Here is a 19,073-nt window from a genome sequence, read left to right on the forward strand (position 1 = left end):
CCACGATTAATCTGGAGTGTTCCATCTCGCGAGATTCCTGGATCCATCGAGCATCCGGACTATTCTAGAAGGGCCAGCGCAGATATATAAGAGAGCAACGGCCTGGCTACAGTCAGGGAGAATTAGACTGGGTTAGTGAGTGAGTGAGAGCGAGATTGAGTTCACTGGTGTGAGTTAGCGAAGAGCGCAGTCAGTGATAGCCTAGGCTGAGATGTTAGCCTGATGGAGTATCTGCCTGTTGGAGCCGAGGGCTCGTTCCTGTTTCCCTGATGTCGTGTGTGTGTCTCTTGAGGCCGGCTGCTGGAAAATAACCTGGGGTGTTCTGGAGCAGCGCGAAGGGAACGCTGGGTGCCGAAGTGTGCAGACTGCGAACGGGGTTCGACGGATTGAGTGAACAGCGGATACTATCCCCACCTGCGAGACTGACGTGTAGGCTGTGGACCGTGACAGCGCTAACGAGTGTGACTGAGTGGCTGAGTGAGTGTAGTGTAAATAATCGATGACTCTGTGTGTGTGTGTGTCATTGTAGATGGAACATAAGAGAAACTAAGAGAGAGAGCGCGCGAACCGTCTAAGTGTGTAATCGTGTACGTGTGTAAGTTGTAAGCTCGGCTATCGTCTGTGTGTGTGTGTAAATCTGTAATTATAGTGCTTAGTTAAAAAATCTTAGAAATAGGACGCTACCAGGTTCTGTACTCATTTATTTACTTATTTACCCCACCAACACGTAACAATATGTAAGATGTAGTAGTTACGTAGAAATGTAAAGGTTGGCACAGGATAGGGTGCCATGGAGGTCTGCATCAAAACAGTGTATGGACTGATGACCGAAATAACAACAGATGACTTCACAGCTATTGCGCTGCTGGACAACCCACTGAGCTGGCAGTCCAAGAATACAACTTTATTCAAGTCTCACGCCGGAAGCCCATGTGCTATCCAGAATGGAATTTCTAGTCCAGGTGCAGCCCAGAAGTTTTTGGCGATTGTGTAAGTGCGACCCGGGAAGCTTTAAGTAAACATCCAGATGCAGTCGGGAATACCTGTGTTACTGTATGAATAAAAACGATACAATAGTGTATAACAATGCATCACTAGTCCTCATAGGCATTATGATGAGAAGACGAATCCATCTCTCCTGTCTCCGAGCAACAAATAAATTAAAACAGAAGTTCCTATAAAACTCCCTTCCATTCATAATTCACTGGCTGAGTGGGCTTCGACCCGAATGCCAAAAAAAAAAAAAAAAAAAAAAAAGTATTAGCAAGTTCTAGCAGGGCACGACTAATCTCGGGCGCCAGATCACCATGGTGCCTAAAATTATTTGGTGCCTCCTTTTTCGAGCTGAATATAATCTCCCCCTTTATATATTTAACTTCCGGTTTGGTGTCGCTGAACTAGCATGTAATAATACACAACCCCTTGACACACCATACGATTTATCGAACTCGGTTGACCAAGAGAATAAGGTCGGGTAACGGCGGGGATCTTGGTATGGGCGATTTGTGCTTTGATATTAATGTTTATAACAATTTTCAATAATAATCAAGACCGCATTATATAAGCAATAGAAGAAAAATTAATGTTAATTACGAACGTTTCGGTAAATAGAAACCCTGTCGTAAAGAAAGTATTACCGACATAAAAATAACTCAAATATACCTCTCATGTAAATGACACGAATATCCTGCGATGTACCTTTACTATAAAAATAGAATCTCCTTTGCTATTACATTTTATTATATTAACACAGCTGTTTTTGTAAACTTAAATGGGCCGATGAGCTTAGATGTTAGGCTCCTTTAAGCAACAAGCATCATCATCATCATCATCATCATCATCATCATCATCATCATCAACATCATCATCAATAAACTTAAATGCAACGCACTTTTACGGAATTATTTCCGTATTTTGAAAGCATAGATGCTCCTAGGCATGTGCATGGGCACAGAAGGCACAATAAAGATAATTAATGGTCGTTCCTTGTATCATATTTGTTAGATAGGTAGATAAATATGTTTAACTTTTAAGCTATTAATCCTTTAACATTTCAGACGAGAAGTAAGTTATAGAACTCTGTTCCAAATAACATCCGAAGTAGTAACTCACTAGAGTCTTTCAAGTCTTTCTACAGAAGGTATCTCTTAGATGCATAAGTCCATGGTGTGAATCTTGATGAGTGAATTGTGGTGTATGGATGTATGTATAATTTAGTTAATTTTTCTTTAAATTAATTTAAACTTATTTATAATTACATTTCATTTAGTAGTTTGACAAATGATATGTTCATATTGGTATAATTATGATGTTGCATTTATTTTGAATTTATGATGAAAATTCGTTTCTTTTAAAATATTTAATATTCTCTACGGTTTTTCTGTACAATGACGTGGTTAAGTGTAAGAGAGGACCATGAGTCCTAACTTCGCCATTATTAAAGACAAATAAAAAATATTCACTTCGCTATTTACATTTCACAATGTACAAGTTTCTAACTATGCAACATTTGGCTAGTTTCATAAATTTGTTTACATAGTGGCATGTCTTATTTACAGTAGTTCAGTGTCCTGCTGTCTTTACATTTTGTAGTGTATAAAACTATAAAATCACAATACCTATTGCTATTACAGTACTACCATGTTTTATTTTTCAGAAGGCTAGACGCCTGAATGTTAACGATGCGAGTGCTAGAAAAATTACCTGGCTCCTAGGTTTGAGTGCTGGCTCGTAGATTTAAAGCCATTTGTCATGGCCTGGAGTATAGATATGGATAATAACTTATAGCGAGTAAAATTTCGTCCCCGAGTGAGTTGGTCGCGCGGTTAGAGTCGCGCAGCTGTGAGTTTGCATCAGGGAGATAGTGGCTTCGAACCCCACTATGGACAGCCTTAAAGATGGTTATCCGTGGTTTCCAATTTCACACCAGGCAAATACTGGAGCTGTGACTTAATTAAGGCCACGGCCGCTTCCTTTCCACTCCTAGGCCTTTCCTATCCCATTGTGGCCATAAGACCTATCTCTGTCGGTGTGACGTAGAGCAAATTAGAGAGAAATCATCATTAGTCACCAAACAACAGTCGCCCAGGTGGCAGATTCTAAATCAATTGTTTACCTAGTCTTTTCTGATGTATCGAACATCTCCCTCGGTATTTTTTAAATTTATTTTTGCTATTTGCTTTACGTCGCACCGACAATGATAGGTCTTATGGCGACGATGAGACAGGAAAGGCCTAGGAATGGGAAGGAAGCGGCCGAGGCCTTAATTAAGGCACAGCTCCAGCATTTGCCTGGTGTGAAAATGGGAAACCACGGAAAACCATCTTCAGGGCTGCCGACAGTGGCATTCGAACCCACTATCTCCCTGATGCAAGCTCACAGCTGCACGCCCCTAGCCACACGGCCAACTCGCCCGGTAATTTGAGATTACCGCGGGAACTGGTAGCTTATTATAGACAGTATGCAACAGTATGTAAAGATGGGAAAAGGCGAACATCTTGGTCGAATGATGAAGTGAGAGCAGCCTGTAAACGTAAAAAGAAGGCTTATCAGAAGCGGCTCCAAACAAGGGCCGAGGCAGACAGGGATTTGTACGTTGATGAAAGAAACTGAGCGAAACAAATAGTTGTTGAATCCAAAAAGAAGTCATGGGAAGATTTTGGTAATAACCCGGAAAGGCTAGGTCAAGCAGCAGGGAAACCTTTCTGGGCAGTAATAAAGAATCTTAGGAAGGGAGGGAAAAAGGAATTGAACAGTGTTTTGAGTAATTCAGGTGAACTCATAATAGATCCCAGGGAATCACTGGAGAGGTGGAGGGAATATTTTGAACATCTTCTCAATGTAAAAGGAAATCATCATGGTGGTGTTGCAAACAGCCAAGCTCATGTGGAGGAGGAAAATGATGTTGGTGAAATTATGTTTGAGGAAGTGGAAAGGATAGTAAATAAACTCCATTGTCATAAGGCAGCAGGAATAGATGAAAGTAGACCTGAAACGGTGAAGTTTAGTGGGAAGGCAGGGATGAAATGGCTTCATAGAGTAGTAAAATTAGCATGGAGTGTTGGTAAGGTACCTTCAGATTGGGCAAAAGCAGTAATTGCACCTATCTATAAGCAAGGGAACATGAAGGATTGCAACAACTATCGAGGTATCTCATTGATTAGTATACCATGCAAAGTATACACTGGCATCTTGGAAGGGAGGGTGCGATCAGTCGTTGAGAGGAAGTTGGATGAAAACCAGTGTGGTTTCAGACCACAGAGAGGCTGTCAGGATCAGATTTTCAGTATGCGCCAGGTAATTGAAAAATACTACGAGAGGAATAGGCAGTTGTGTTTATGTTTCGTAGATCTAGAGAAAGCATATGACAGGGTACCGAGGGAAAAGATGTTCACTATACTGGGGGACTATGGAATTAAAGGTAGATTATTAAAATCAATCAAAGGCATTTATGTTGACAATTGGGCTTCAGTGAGAATTGATAGTAGAATGAGTTCTTGGTTCAGGGTACTTACAGGGGTTAGACAAGGCTGTAATCTTTCACCTTTGTTGTTCGTAGTTTACATGGATCATCTGCTGAAAGGTATAAAATGGCAGGGAGGGATTCAGTTAGGTGGAAATATAGTAAGCAGTTTGGCCTATGCTGACGACTTGGTCTTAATGGCAGATTGTGCCGAAAGCCTGCAGTGTAATATCTTGGAACTTGAAAATAGGTGCAATGAGTATGGTATGAAAATTAGCCTCTCGAAGACTAAATTGATGCCAGTAGGTAAGAAATTCAACAGAATTGAATGTCAGATTCGTGATACAAAGCTAGAACAGGTCGATAATTTCAAGTATTTAGGTTGTGTGTTTTCCCAGGATGGTAATATAGTAAGTGAGATTGAATCAAGGTGTAGTAAAGCTAATGCAGTGAGCTCGCAGTTGCGATCAGCAGTATTCTGTAAGAAGGAAGTCAGCTCCCAGACGAAACTATCTTTACATCGATCTGTTATAACTCAGTGACTCTGATCTTTCGTGCCTGAATGATATCATAGTTACATACATACATACATACATACATACATACATACATACATACATACATACATACATACATACATACATACATACATACATACATACATACATACATACATACATACATACATACCTACATTATCATTATAAATACTTTTATGCCTTTCAGCGTTCAGTCTGCAAGCCTCTGTGAATTTACTAAACGTCGCCACAATCCTCGATTTGCAACTAGTGTTGTGGCCTCATTTAGTTCTATACCTCGTATCTTTAAATCGTTAGAAACCGAGTCTAACCATCGTCGTCTTGGTTTCCCTCTACTTCTCTTACCCTCCATAGCAGAGTCCATTATTCTCCTAGGTACTATCCTCCTCCATTCGCCTCACATGACCCCACCACCGAAGCCGGTTTATGCGTACAGCTTCATCCATAGAGTTCATTCCTAAATTAGCCTTTATCTCCTCATTCCGAGTACTCTCCTGCCATTGTTCCCACCTGTTTGTACCAGCAATCATTCTTGCTACTTTCATGTCCGTTACTTTTAACTTATGAATAAGATATCCTGTGTCCACTCAGCTTTCGCTCCCGTAAAGCAAAGTTGGTCTGAATTACTTGTATATAATATGCTGTAGAATTCTGTCGTTTGTGTCACTATCTGTTCTCTCTTGGTTTGTCTTTTACCGTTACTGTCTTTCACTCCCAGTATCCAATGTTTGTCCGGAGTTAATTCCTTCCGAATCTTCTTCATTGATTTTGTATTTTCCATGATTTCTTTGGCTACTTCCGTGTTGTAGTCTCTGATGTCTTTTCGGATTTCCCTTTTCGTTTGTTTATTGATTTTTGTATATTCCAGCTTTGTGCTTTCATTTTCTTTGGCTTGTGGTTTCAGACGTTCTCTTTCTTCGATCAGTCTTTTAGTACTATCCTTTAGTTTTATTCTATTTCTTCTTCTGTTTCTCAGTGTCGAGGATTGCTTGACTGAGAGGGATATGCAGTTTACGAGCTCTTTATAGTATTGTTGTGCCTTCAGGTATTATATTTAACTTTAATTTAATAAACTGCATGATTAAAACATACATAATCAGTATTTGAGTCGACTGATCACTGTTGTTCCAGTCCAGCGGCGGCGCAACAGAAAGGATGATGCAGAGGCAAGTAATCATGTGTTTTCTTATTGTTATCGTGTACGTTCACGTATTGATGGTAGCGATACATTGCAGGATGTAGCCTTCTTAGCCTTACATGTTACAAATTCCCGCGTACAAACATTAAGGAAACAGTTAACTAAATTCGGTGATCCTCAGATAGAGGGTCGAGGTAAACAAACATAAAAACAGACCTAATCAACTGTCTGAGGAAACTAAATCCAGCATTTTTAACTTCATTAAATTTCTGAGAGGAAGGAAATCTCACTATTCTTCAAAGGATACGTCAAGGTGGTACTTACCTGAAGGAATAGATAAAGCCATCGTCCCCATAGGACCTATCAGTGTTGGTGCGACACAAAGCAAATAGCAAAAAAAGATAAAGATAAACTAGGTACACAGAATGTACAATGAGTCTAACAAAGAGTACACTGTTGGTTTGACAACTTTCCGTGAAGTTGTTGATGGGAACTTCGACATTTCTTTTGGATACCCTCGAACAGACATGTGCAGTTGTTGCGATTCATAGAAATCTGAGATATCAGTGTTAGAAGGAAAGATTACTACGACTACCGACAAAGAAACTGAAGCATCGTTAGCAGAGGAACTACGTACAAAGGAGAAGGAAAAAAAAAAGTAGATTTGGTGAAAAGCGCAAAGTTTTATTCAATCAAAAGAAACTGTCGTAAAGAATCAAGAAAACATGAAGACATTGAGGCAATTATTGTTGATTTTCAAAAAAATCTGCCTACCCCTAACATAACCACATCTGACATGTACTATCGTCTCAAATGGATTTCATTTATTTTAATATCCATGTACGTATTGTCAGACCCAACCTCAATATTTTACACTTATGATGAACTTGTCGCTCGGAAGGGGCCAGATGGCGCTTGTCGATGCTTAAACACTTCTTTCAGAATATTCTCAGCCCAACAGTAAAACACATCATTATTTTCTGCGACTCGTGCGCGGGGCAGCACAATAATTTCACGGTTATGCGCTTTCTGAACTACACTGTCCATACACTGAAACGATTTGCAACCGTAAAAGCAGTTTTCCCTATAAGATACCACTCTTATATGGAAGGAGACAAGAGTATGATTCCAGTGTATGGGACCCTCGCGAGGATTACTTGATTCAAGAACTGGAAAAAATCCAAAGAAAAGCAGCTCGATTTGTTCTGGGTGATTTCCGGCAAAAGAGTAGCGTTACAAAAATGTTGCAAAGTTTGGGCTGGGAAGACTTAGGAGAAAGGAGACGAGCTGCTCGACTAGGTGGTATGTTCCGAGCTGTCAGAGGAGAGATGGCGTGGAATGACATCAGTAGATGAATATGTTTTAGTGATGTCTTTAAAAATAGGAAAGATCACAATATGAAGATAAAGCTGGAATTCAAGAGGACAAATCGGGACAAATATTAGTTTATAGGAAGGGGAGTTAGGGATTGGAACAACTTACCAAGGGAGATGTTCAATAAATATCCAATTTCTTTGAAATCATTTCAGAAAAGGGTAGAAAAGCAACAAAGTGGGAATCTGCCACCTGGGTGACAGCCCTAAATGCAGAACAGTAGTCACTCTTTTTTTCTAGTCCAATAGCAATCATTTTTGCCAGTAGTCTCCCATGATCTACCCTCTCAAATGCCTTAGGTAGGTCAATCGCAATGCAGTCCATTTGACTTCCTGAATCCAGGATATCTGCTATATCTTGCTGGAATCCTACAAGTTGAGCTTCAGTGGAGGAATAACCTTCCCTAAACCCAAACTGCCTTCTGTCAAACCAGTTATTAATTTCGCAAACATGTCTAATATAACCAGAAAGAATGCTTTCCCAAAGCATACATGCAATGCATGTCAAACTGACTGGACTGTAATTTTCAGCTTTATGTCTATCACCCTTTCTTTTATACACAGGGGCTATTATAGCAACTCTCCATTCATTTGGTATAGCTCCTTCATGCAAACAATAATGAAATAAGTACTTCAGATATGGTACTATATCCCAACCCATTGCCTTTAGTAGATCCCCCAAAATCTTATCAATTCCAGTTTTCATCTTTTGGTTCTTACTGTAAATGTCATTGATATCATAGGTAAATTTTAATACTTCTTTAGTATTAGTCACCTCCTCTATCTGGACATTATCCTTGTCACCAACAATACGTACTGCTGACTGAATACTTCTGCCTTTTGAAGATCCTCGCATACACACTCCCCTTGTTCATTAATGATTCCTGGAATATACTTCTTGGAACCTATTTCTGCCTTAAAGTACCTATACATACCCTTCCATTTTTCACTAAAATTTGTCTGACCACAAATTTTGCTTGCCATCATGTTATCCTTAGCTGACTTCTTTGCTAGGATTCCTTGATTTCCTATCAGCCCAGTATTTTTTTCATTCTGAGAGGTGCTGCCTTCCTTTGTTCTGGTGAAAATATCCTCCGATTTGACCTTTTATTGATTATGGTCTGTAGCCTGGTGTGTATGTCTTGAAGTGTCTTAAATTTTTCTGTTTTTGAGATCGTCTATTGTCATTTGTGTTTCTTTAATATCTTCCTTAATTTCCGCGAGCCATCTAATCTTGGTATTGCCATTCCATAATTTTTAAATTATTCTTCTGCTAATTCTGGTGTCAGGTGTTCTGATAAGATGTCCAAAGAATGATACACGCCTTCTACTAATCATGCTCAATACTGGTTCAATTTCCTTATAAACTGTTTTATTTGATGTTATTTTCCATTGTCCCTTAATTGATACTGTTTATTTATGCATGTTCTAATTATTCTTCTTTCTGTCTTAAGTATTCTGTCTGTTTCAGCTCTATTAGTAGTTTTTAAAATGGTTTCACTAGTGTAAGTTATTTCTGGCTCTGTGACTGTTTTATAATGTCTGAAATTTGCTGCTATTCATAAGTTTTTCTTATTGTATGTAGCCTTGGTTATATAATTTGCTTTGTTTAATTTATTTTTTCTGTTATTCCAAGCTGGTTTCTCATTAAGATTATAAGTTATGATTTCGCCTAAATACTTAAATTTATCAACAATTTGGATTTCTTGCCCATCAATTGTTATTTTATTTACCAGTGTGGGATGTGTAAACATGATCTCAGATTTTTCAAAGGATATTGAAAGACCTATTTTTTATGTTATTTCCTGTAGAGATTTAATTTGGTGTCGAGTTTCCTGAATATTGTTGGACAATAGAGCAAGGTCATCAGCAAATCCTAAACAGTTTAAACTTAAATTTTGTTTGGAGCCAACAACGTTTATGTTGACTTTGTACCATTCCCTTATTATAAATTCTAATGCACAATTAAATAGTAATGGTGATAAACTGTCGCCTTGTCTTAAACCTGTGTCAATCAAAAATGGTTCAGAAACCTCTTCTCTAAACTTTATTTTTAATATGGTATTAGTTAAAGTAAGTTCTATCAGTTTAATTAATTTAGGATTGAGTCCAAAATTCCGTAAAATTTTTAACATTGAAGGTCTATGTATACAAACATATGTATTCTTAAAGTCAACAAATGTTATTACTATAGGCTTCTTTCGTTTTCGGTTGTATGTCATTATGAATTTTAGAGTGATGATCTGTTCAGCAAAACTCCTCCAGGGTCTAAAAGCTCCTTGATATTCTCCGAACTCTTTTTCTAGTTGATCTTTAATCCTTCCATATAAGATCTTGGAAAAATCTTGTATATGCAGTCCAAGATAGACAATCATATATAATTATTCGGATTACTCTTATCTCCTTTTTTATGCAGAGGGTGTATTATTAATGCTGTTGTCCAATGTTCCGGAAAATGTTCAGTGATCCAAATTTTTATTAAAGCCATGTGTAAGGAAATCCGAACCGTATTACTTGAACATTTCCACATCTCTACAAAAACATGGTCTTCTCCACATGCCTTATAATTTTTAAGTTATTTTAGCGCTTTTACTAATTCTTGAAAAGTTGGAGGGTCTGTGTTATTAAATTGGGCTTTTATTGGAGTATTTACATTAATTTGTAATAGTTCCTTAGGTTATTCACAGTTCAATAGTTTACTGAATGGTTTTGCCAAAATCTCAGCATTTTCACTACTGCTACGTGCCATTTTTCCATTTTCATCTTTCAACATTAATGTAGGAGGAGCATATTTCTGTAGTTGTCTTCCAAAAATGTTATAACAGTCTCTAGAATTGGTGTTATGATAATTAACTTCAATGGAGTTTATTATTTCCTTATGCAATTCTCTCTTAATTTTTCTAAGATTTTGCGAGAATTTATTTCTGATATTTTTTACGTTGATAGCATTTTCTTCTGATTTATGGGTCTGGAACTTTAACCATGCCTGATGTCTCTCTTTATGAATTTCATCACATTCTGTCGTCCACCAGGCATGTTTTTTTACAAGAGTTCAATGGAGCTAATTTTTCAGCTTTTTTTTTGAGAATTGGGATCAATTCTTCAAGGTTTTATTTTCAGTTTATTCAGTTTTATTTTTTAAATGACTTCCTTATATGTGTCATTTTTTATTAACTGGTGTGGGTCATAATTCCTGTTTACTTTATTAGTTTTGATGTTCTTCTTCTTTAGTGGTGTGAATTTAAGTTTAATTTTGACAATGTAGTGATCAGAACCAGTATGTATTCCTCTTAATACTTTTACATTATAAATGTCCTTATGGAAAAATGTATACATACAAACATGGTATTGCTTCCATTCCTCTTTCCTCCAATCAGGATGCTTCCAAGTTATAAGCTTGTTTGGTTTCCTTTTGAAATATGTTGGTTTAGATATAAGGTTATTCTCTCTGCAAAGTTCAACGAGTCGTTGGCCATTCCTGTTTAAAAATGTATGTAGAGCCCATTTTCCAATTATATCTCTATACCTTTTTCCCTTCCTAATTGGGCATTAAAGTCCCCTAATAAAACTTTAACATTACTTTATTTATTATGTGGTCAAGAAGATCCCAAAATTTATTCACTTCTTTCTTTGTTCGTGTTAGAATTTCTTTTTCATTAGCAGGGGCATGGGCATTTATTATTGTATAAATTTTGTTTGTTATTTTAAACGTGAGAGTTGCAATTCTTGGAGATATTGTTTGAAATTCAATTATAGAATCTATTATTTTTAAATTCACCATAAGCCCAGTTCCAAATTGGGAACATTGATTCTTAACTCCTCCGTCAGGTATTCCATTATAAATTCCATAACCTTGTGATTCAAAAGTTTCTTCCATCATGTTTCTCATGTCTTGAAGGCCTACTATTAAATTTTTTTGTACCGGGCGAGTTGGCCGTGCGCGTAGAGGCGCGCGGCTGTGAGCTTGCATCCGGGAGATAGTAGGTTCGAATCCCACTATCGGCAGCCCTGAAGATGGTTTTCCGTGGTTTCCCATTTTCACACCAGGCAAATGCTGGGGCTGTACCTTAATTAAGGCCACGGCCGCTTCCTTCCAACTCCTAGGCCTTTTCTATCCCATCGTCGCCATAAGACCTATCTGTGTCGGTGCGACGTAAAGCCCCTAGCAAAAAAAAAAAAATTGTTTATGTAATTCATCTGCAAACGTCTTCCAAGTTTACAGAGAGAATTAATATTGTGTGTTGCAATGTAGTTAATCTGGTGATGTTTAATCCTCTTAAGTTTAGTTGGTTGCAAATGTTCCGACACGTTGCTGTCTCTCAGATTGCTACCCACCGAATCCGAAGTAGCCTTCTCCTGAAGCCTGATTGGACAGGATGGTGGAATTATTTTCCTAAAATACATTGCCATATTGACTATCGAAGGTAATGAACCTTAAGTGGAGCAAGCTCCGATTTACAAATATGGTTGTGAACCACAGAGGTTGTTGTGTGTTTGGTCCGCGAGAGCTATTTTATTTCGCTCAAGTCCGCCGGCAAGCCGGTGAGGACACGCCTATCCTCCACCTGGGACGAGCCACGTCGGATTGTCACCTCTCCGCCTGCTACGACACCGTAGTAGGTTCATGGAGGCTATATTATTAGTATTATTTTATTTTACAATTTGCTTATAGGATTTCTTGGTGACGATGGGAGGTGGTGGTGATTATCGTTTTAAGAGGAAGTACAACTAGTTAACCGTCCTCTATTAACACTAATCACAGAGGAAAAAATTGAAGGGGTCCGATACTTCGAAAAATGAAGGTATCCGTCATAGAAAGATAACGGCCACGAAGGGTGTGAAAATGAAAGACTCCCTAGGCCTCGCAACCTAATACCGTCGGGGTCGGGAAAGAACAAGTGTTGTCCAAGGGACGTCGTATAGGATAGATTAAAGTGAGGAGCATCCCACAAGTAATTGGAAGTAATGCAAGAACTCAGCTGAGGGCCCATGGTCGCCAACCCACACTCCCAAGTTAAGAGCGCCTAGGGCTCCTTTTAGTCTCCTCCTACGACATGCAGGGGATACCCTGGGTGTTATTCCACCGCCCCCTCTCACAAGGGGAAGACGATGGGATAGGAAAGGTCTATGAGTGGAAAGGAAATGGACATGACCTTAATTAAGGTACAGCCCTGGCATTTTCCTGGTGTGGGGAAACCACAGAGAACCATCTTCAGGGCTGCCGGCAGTGGGGTTCGAACCCACTATCTCCTGCATGCAGGCTCGCAGTTGCGCTACCCTAACCGCACGACCAACTCGCTCGGTTACATATACATTGCCGGAGAAAAAACATGAAAATTCCTCAAGGACTGTGTTCAGTGGCACCAGTGTATAATATGTGCATACTGAGGGGTTGTTAGCGATTCATTTGTCACGAACATCGGCGTACAGATGGTGCTGTTCGTGCGCACTCTGTTTTGACTCTGCAGGCAGTAAATATGCTGAGGTATAGGCGAACAGTGTTCGCAACAACAACCATGCCCCGCCGACGAGTACGTGCTCCTGGTAAACAAATGCAGCCATGTGGGCCTGCGGGAAGCTGGATGGACGTATCGACGGATTGCTGCACGTGTTGGGCACAATGTATCGGTGGTGTGTCGCTGCTTTCAGTAGTTGTCCGTGGAATATTCCCACACCCATAGGCCAAGCCCGGAGGTCCGCGTCTTACAGACACACGTCAAGATCGACACATTGTGCGAGCAGCGGTGGTCGACCGAACATCATCCAGGAACGAAATCCGGTCATATGTTGCACCTGCTGTGTCACCGAGGACCATCGGGAGCCATTTGCTTGCATCAGGGTTAATATCACGTGTTCGTCTGGCCAGGGTAGCACTGACGCCGCGACACCGCCAAGCATGGCTACTCTGGTGTCGTGAAATAGTAGACTGGAGAGGGAAACGGCGCTCTGTTGTCTTCAGTGACGAGAGTAGGTTTTGTCTGTATGCAAGTTATGGACGTACACGTGTACGGCGTAGACCTGGTGAGCAGCCAATTCCCGAGTGCATTCGCCCACGACACCCAGATCCCACCCCAGGCTTCATGGTGTGTGTGTGTGTGGGGGGGGGGATCAGTTACAACTCAGGTCATAGTTGGTGTTTCTGAAGGGTGACGTAACCAGTGCCCGCTACATTGCGCATGCTGATGTCCCCGTGCTACTGCCATTTCTTCGACAGGAAGTGGTGTGATTTTTCATCAGGACAATGCACGTCCACATACAGCTGCGGCGACGCAACGTACTCTACGTGGTGTTCAACAACTGTCCTGGCCAGCAAAATCACCGGATCTTTCGCAGATTGAACACGTATGGGACACGATGTAGCGGGAATTTACGCGTTCTCCAGAGCCTGCAAGAACCATTGCTGAATTGCATCAAAGGTGCAAGATGCTTGGGACAATGTATTACAGCATGCCATTCAGCACCTTTATGATGATGATGATGATGATGATGATGATGATAATAGTTATAATAATACTTTTACGATGAATTATACACCCACGTAGAAAAGATTACCGATACCATTCGAAAAAGTAGAATTACCTTTTATGGGCATGTGACACGAATGCACGAACAACACTGACCAACCGTACCATTGCCTTCTTTCAGCAGAAGAAAATCAAAGGGGCTTGGCTCGTTGAGGTGGATATAGACCTTGAAGAAATGGGAATTCACGTAATGACATCCAGGAGCGTGTCCTACTTAAGAAGAAACTTTCGAGGGTTTCCGAGACAAGCCAAAATTAAAAACAGGAAAGGCATGGATGGACACAGGAGAGGAAATAACGACACCGAGAACGCATGCGGAAGTACGAGGCAGACATCAAAGCCAGAAGTAGCCAGTTGAAATGACGTGTTCCAAAGTTGGCCGATACGTCGTGAATAAAAAATTGCTTTTACGTCCCACAAATAACTTTTGATGGTTTTCGGACACGCCGAGGTGCCGGAATTTTGTCCCGCAGGAGTTCTTTTACGTACCAGTAAATATACCGATACGAGGCTGACGTATCTGAGCACCTTCAAATACCACCGGACTGAGCCAGGATCAAACCTGCTAAGTTCGGGTCAGAAGTCCAGCGCCTCAACCGTCTGAGCCACTCAGCCCGGCACCACCTTTATGATGATTGCATGTGCGATTACACGCCTGCGTTATCGCCAGAGGTGGGTACACTGTGTACTGATGCGACTGTTTCGGCACCCTTAACTGTACCGTCTGCTTCATTTGGTCTGAATTTGTAGATATAATATACCCATAAGAAGTAAAGGCGATTCATTCCATTTGAAATGGAATGGCTAAGTTTTAGAGTGCATATAAATGCATACATACGGAATACACGCATATTCTTGGCATAAGTGCTTTAAATGCATATTTGCAATTTCATTCCTATTTTGTGTAAAACGACATATATTGATATTCAAATCGGTACATCTGTGGTGTAAAGGTTAGCATGATTAGTTGCCACCCTCAGAGGCCCGGGTTCGATTCGCGGCCCTGCCACGAAATTTGAAAAAGTACTTCGAGGGCTGGAACTGGGTCCACTCAGCCTCGGGAGGTCAACTGAGTAGAGGTGGGTTCAATTCCCACCTCAGCCATCCTCGAAGTGGTTTTCCGTGGTTTCCCACTTCACCTCCAGGCAAATGTCAGGATGGTACCCAACTTAAGGCCACGTCCACTTCCTTCCCTCTTCCTTGCCTGTCCCTTCCAATATTCCCATCCCTCCACGAGGCCCTTGTTCAGCATAGCAGATGAAGCCGTCTGGGCGAGGTACTGGTCCTTATTCCCAGTTGTATCCCCCGATCCAAAGTCTGGCGCTCTAGGACACTGGCCTTGAGGCAGTAGAGGTGGGATCCCTCGCTGAGGCCTAGGGAAAAACCGAACCTGGAGGGTAAACAGATTAAGAAAGAAATAACAAATCGGTACAACAACGCAAAGAAATAAATATGTAAAAAATTCCATTCGGTACCGGGAGCATTTAACTTACAATTTCATTGTTGTGGACAGTCGACAATATTAATAGGAGCTTGGCAATGGGTAATTTTTTTCGGGGGCGTTTTGGTATTCGGTTCGGATGTTTCACTCATAGAAAAATACTGTTTTACGACACCTAAAGTAATAGAGAGAGAGAGAGAGAGAGAGAGAGAGAGAGAGAGACCCTTCCTCAATGCTAGGCAAGGACCAACCTGCCTGCCCCCCAGAAAAAGTATTCTTACTTACATACTGTAGAATCAAAACAGAGGCAGCCTGAAACTAAATAATGCCACCATTTTCTTTGTTCCTACGGTCCTGTCACTAGCAGTCCCTAACCAATCCAGACCAATAGTTTGTAGGTCTAACCTATATTTCACCTTTCGTGTTATTCAGTATCTGTGGATAATGTGCCGACACGTTGGCAAGCCTGTTCAGTGTATTACGAGCTCATGATAGCCGCCGCTATGTTGTATCCATAACCTATACTTTTCGTTGAATAGACCTGTAACCAATAGAAATGATGCCAAAAGAAAAAGCAGTTACAAGTATTTTACTTCAGCAGTGAATATTTGGAGAACCAACTTTATTATAGTGAAAAAACAAGTATTTTGCAGAGTATACCAAAGTGCATATATGAGTGCGTATATTTTTTAGTGGATAGATGCATATTTTGCCGCTTTTTGTGGATAAGAATCCGTCCTTGTTGTTGTTTTACGAGATTAGTACATTGTACGCCATCACATTTGATTTTCCTCGGTAATATTCATCATTTGAGGCCAGGGCTTCTATCACTTGAGCCACTCAGTCCGGCACTTCAAAGTCGGCATTATATTATATTATAATTATATTATATTATATTATATTATATTATATTATATTATATTATATTATATTATATTATATTATATTATACAGTATTATATTATATTATATTATATTATGTCCGCCTCTGTGGTGTAATGGTTAGCGTGATTAGCTGCCACCCCCGGAGGCCCGGGTTCGATTCCCGGCTCTGCCACGAAATTTGAAAAGTGGTACGAGGGCTGGAACGGGGTCCACTCAGCCTCGGGAGGTCAACTGAGTAGAGGTGGGTTCGATTCCCATCTCAGCCATCCTGGAAGTGGTTTTCCGTGGTTTCCCACTTCTCCTCCAGGCGAATGCCGGGATGGTACCTAACTTAAGGCCACGGCCGCTTCCTTCCCTCTTCCTTGCCTATCCCTTCCAATCTTCCCATCCCTCCACAAGGCCCCTGTTCAGCATAGCAGGTGAGGCCGCCTGGGCGAGGTACTGGTCATACTCCCCAGTTGTATCCCCGACCAAGAGTCTGAAGCTCCAGGACACTGCCCTTGAGGCGGTAGAGGTGGGATCCCTCGCTAAGTCCGAGGGAAAAACCGAACCTGGAGGGTAAACAGATGATGATGATGATGATATTATATTATATTATATTATATTATATTATATTATATTATATTATATTATATTATATTATATTATATTATATTATATTATATTATCATCCACCTCTGCGGTGTAGTGGTTATTGTGATGAGCTGCCAGCCCAAGAAGCCCAGCTTCGATTCCGGGCTCGACCACGAAATTTGAAAAAAGTGATACGAAGACTGGAACGGCGTCCACACAGCCTCGGGAGGTCGACTGAGTAGACGGGGGTACGATGCCCACCTCAATCATTCTCGATGTCGTTTTTCGTGGCAAATGCCGGGATGGTACCTAATGGCCGCTTCCTTCCCTCTTCCTTGTCTATCCCTTCCAATCTTCCCATCCCTCCAGAAGGCCCTGTCCAGCATAGCAGGTGAGGCCGCCTGGGTGATATACGGGTCCTCCTGCCTAGTTGTATCCCCCGACCCAAAGTTTCACGTTCTAGGACACTGCCCTTTAGGCGGTAGAGGGTGGATCCCTCGCTGAGTCCGAGGGAAAAGTCAACCCTGGAGGGTAAACGGATTAAGAAGGAAAGAAAGAACGAAATATTACTGAACATAATAAAATGTGATAGGGCCTAAAGTGGATGTTTAGTCCTTTATGATTTCTAACTCTCTACACTTTTTAATGAAAATCCCTAAAACGGGAGCCATATACTAGAATGTGAACATCTTCTGTAAGCCCATGAAGACCACTAATCATTGGGTTCTGCACTCGGCTAGAAATAGCCACACGAAATTAAAAAAATTGGGTTCAATACTTCGTTCGTTCGTAATCTCCAGGGTCGGTTTTTCCCACGGACTCAGCGAGGGATCCCACCTCTACCGCCTCAAGGTCAGTGTCCTGGAGATTCAGACTTTGGGTCGGGGGATACACCTGGGGAGAATGACCAGTAACTCGCCCAGGCAGCCTCACCTGCTATGCTGAACAGGGGCCTTATCGGGGGATGGGAAGATTGGATGGGACAGGCAAGGAAGAGGGAAGGAAGCGGCCGTGGCCTTAAGTTAGGTACCATCTCGGCATTTGCCTGGAGGAGAAGTGGGAAACTACGGAAAACCACTTCCAGGATGGCTGAGGTGGGAATCGAACCCACCTCTACTCAATTGACCTCCCGAGGCTGAGTGGACCCCATTCCAGCCCTCGTAGCACTTTTCAAATTTCGTGGCAGAGCCGAGAATCGAACCCGGACCTCCGGGGGTTGGCAGCTAATCACGCTAACCACTACACCACAGATGCGGACGGGTTCAATACTTGCTCAATCAAACAAAAAATGGTTATGTTTAGTGGAAGGGAGAACAATTTTAATGGTCTTCATTTTGCCTTCATTGCTAATCTACAAACAACAAAATAACTGCAAGTGCGATCACTACTATACTGCATTGCGTGATTACGTCGTGTTTGCGCTCTGCTGGTATTAGTTCTAAGTTGGTTGTAAGTAAATGCTTCTTTTATCCAAAAGAAGAACACAAGCGTCACCTAGCAGCAAAAGTAAGAACTTATTTGTAATTTCAGTATGCTCCTGTCCGGCCTCGGTGGAGTTCTGCTGCTGTTAGTTTCTGAAAGCTGCGCGCAGAGCTCGCTGGCTTCGCTGAGGACGTACGAGTTGGTTAAGGAGGCAGCGGTTAATTCATTCATGCCCAGAAGTAGAGACCGTCACCTTCATAAACTACTCCAACATGAGGTAAGAATGTCAATTAAACAAAAACTGATGTCCTCTCAGGTTTAATTACTGTGTTCGTGGGGTGAAAGTACCTAGATATTAATACTAGGAAATAATTTCAGTTGGATGCAGAGTGGGTCTCGGCCCACAGGTGGTCTCGGCTGGTCAGTGGTCCGACAGCTCTGCACTCCGACCGACCTACCGAGCAGAGGAGGAGTGGCCACGGCTCTACCGTGGCTCTACGCCTGTTTTCGGGAGATGGTGAGGGGCTGGTCCCCACTGTCAGCTGCCCTGAGAATGGTTTTCCGTGGTTTTCAATTCTCCTGCACTAAGGCGAATGCCGGGACAGTTCCTAGTACAGGGCAGGGCCGTCAACCCTCTCACCTTCACCGCATGTCTCCTTCTCCGATACAAATCTCTTGGCCTGAGAGACGACGTCAGGGACTAAGAGGCCCGCCTC

General features: G+C 41.5%; 1 protein-coding gene across 1 annotated transcript in view; it reads left to right on the top strand.

Annotated features, from left to right (window-relative positions):
* The first annotated feature begins 790 nt into the window (after nucleotides 1-790).
* Nucleotides 791-19,073, top strand: part of LOC137501900 (phospholipase B1, membrane-associated-like) — a 96,186-nt gene continuing 77,903 nt past the window's right edge. The window contains exons 1-2 of the mRNA XM_068229059.1: nucleotides 791-990; nucleotides 18,466-18,634. Coding sequence (XP_068085160.1) covers nucleotides 791-990; nucleotides 18,466-18,634 — 369 coding nt within the window. The remainder of the gene's footprint in view (nucleotides 991-18,465; nucleotides 18,635-19,073) is intronic.

This window comes from Anabrus simplex, chromosome 8 (assembly GCF_040414725.1).
Source record: "Anabrus simplex isolate iqAnaSimp1 chromosome 8, ASM4041472v1, whole genome shotgun sequence".
In the NCBI taxonomy this organism is placed as follows: Eukaryota; Metazoa; Arthropoda; class Insecta; order Orthoptera; family Tettigoniidae; genus Anabrus; species Anabrus simplex.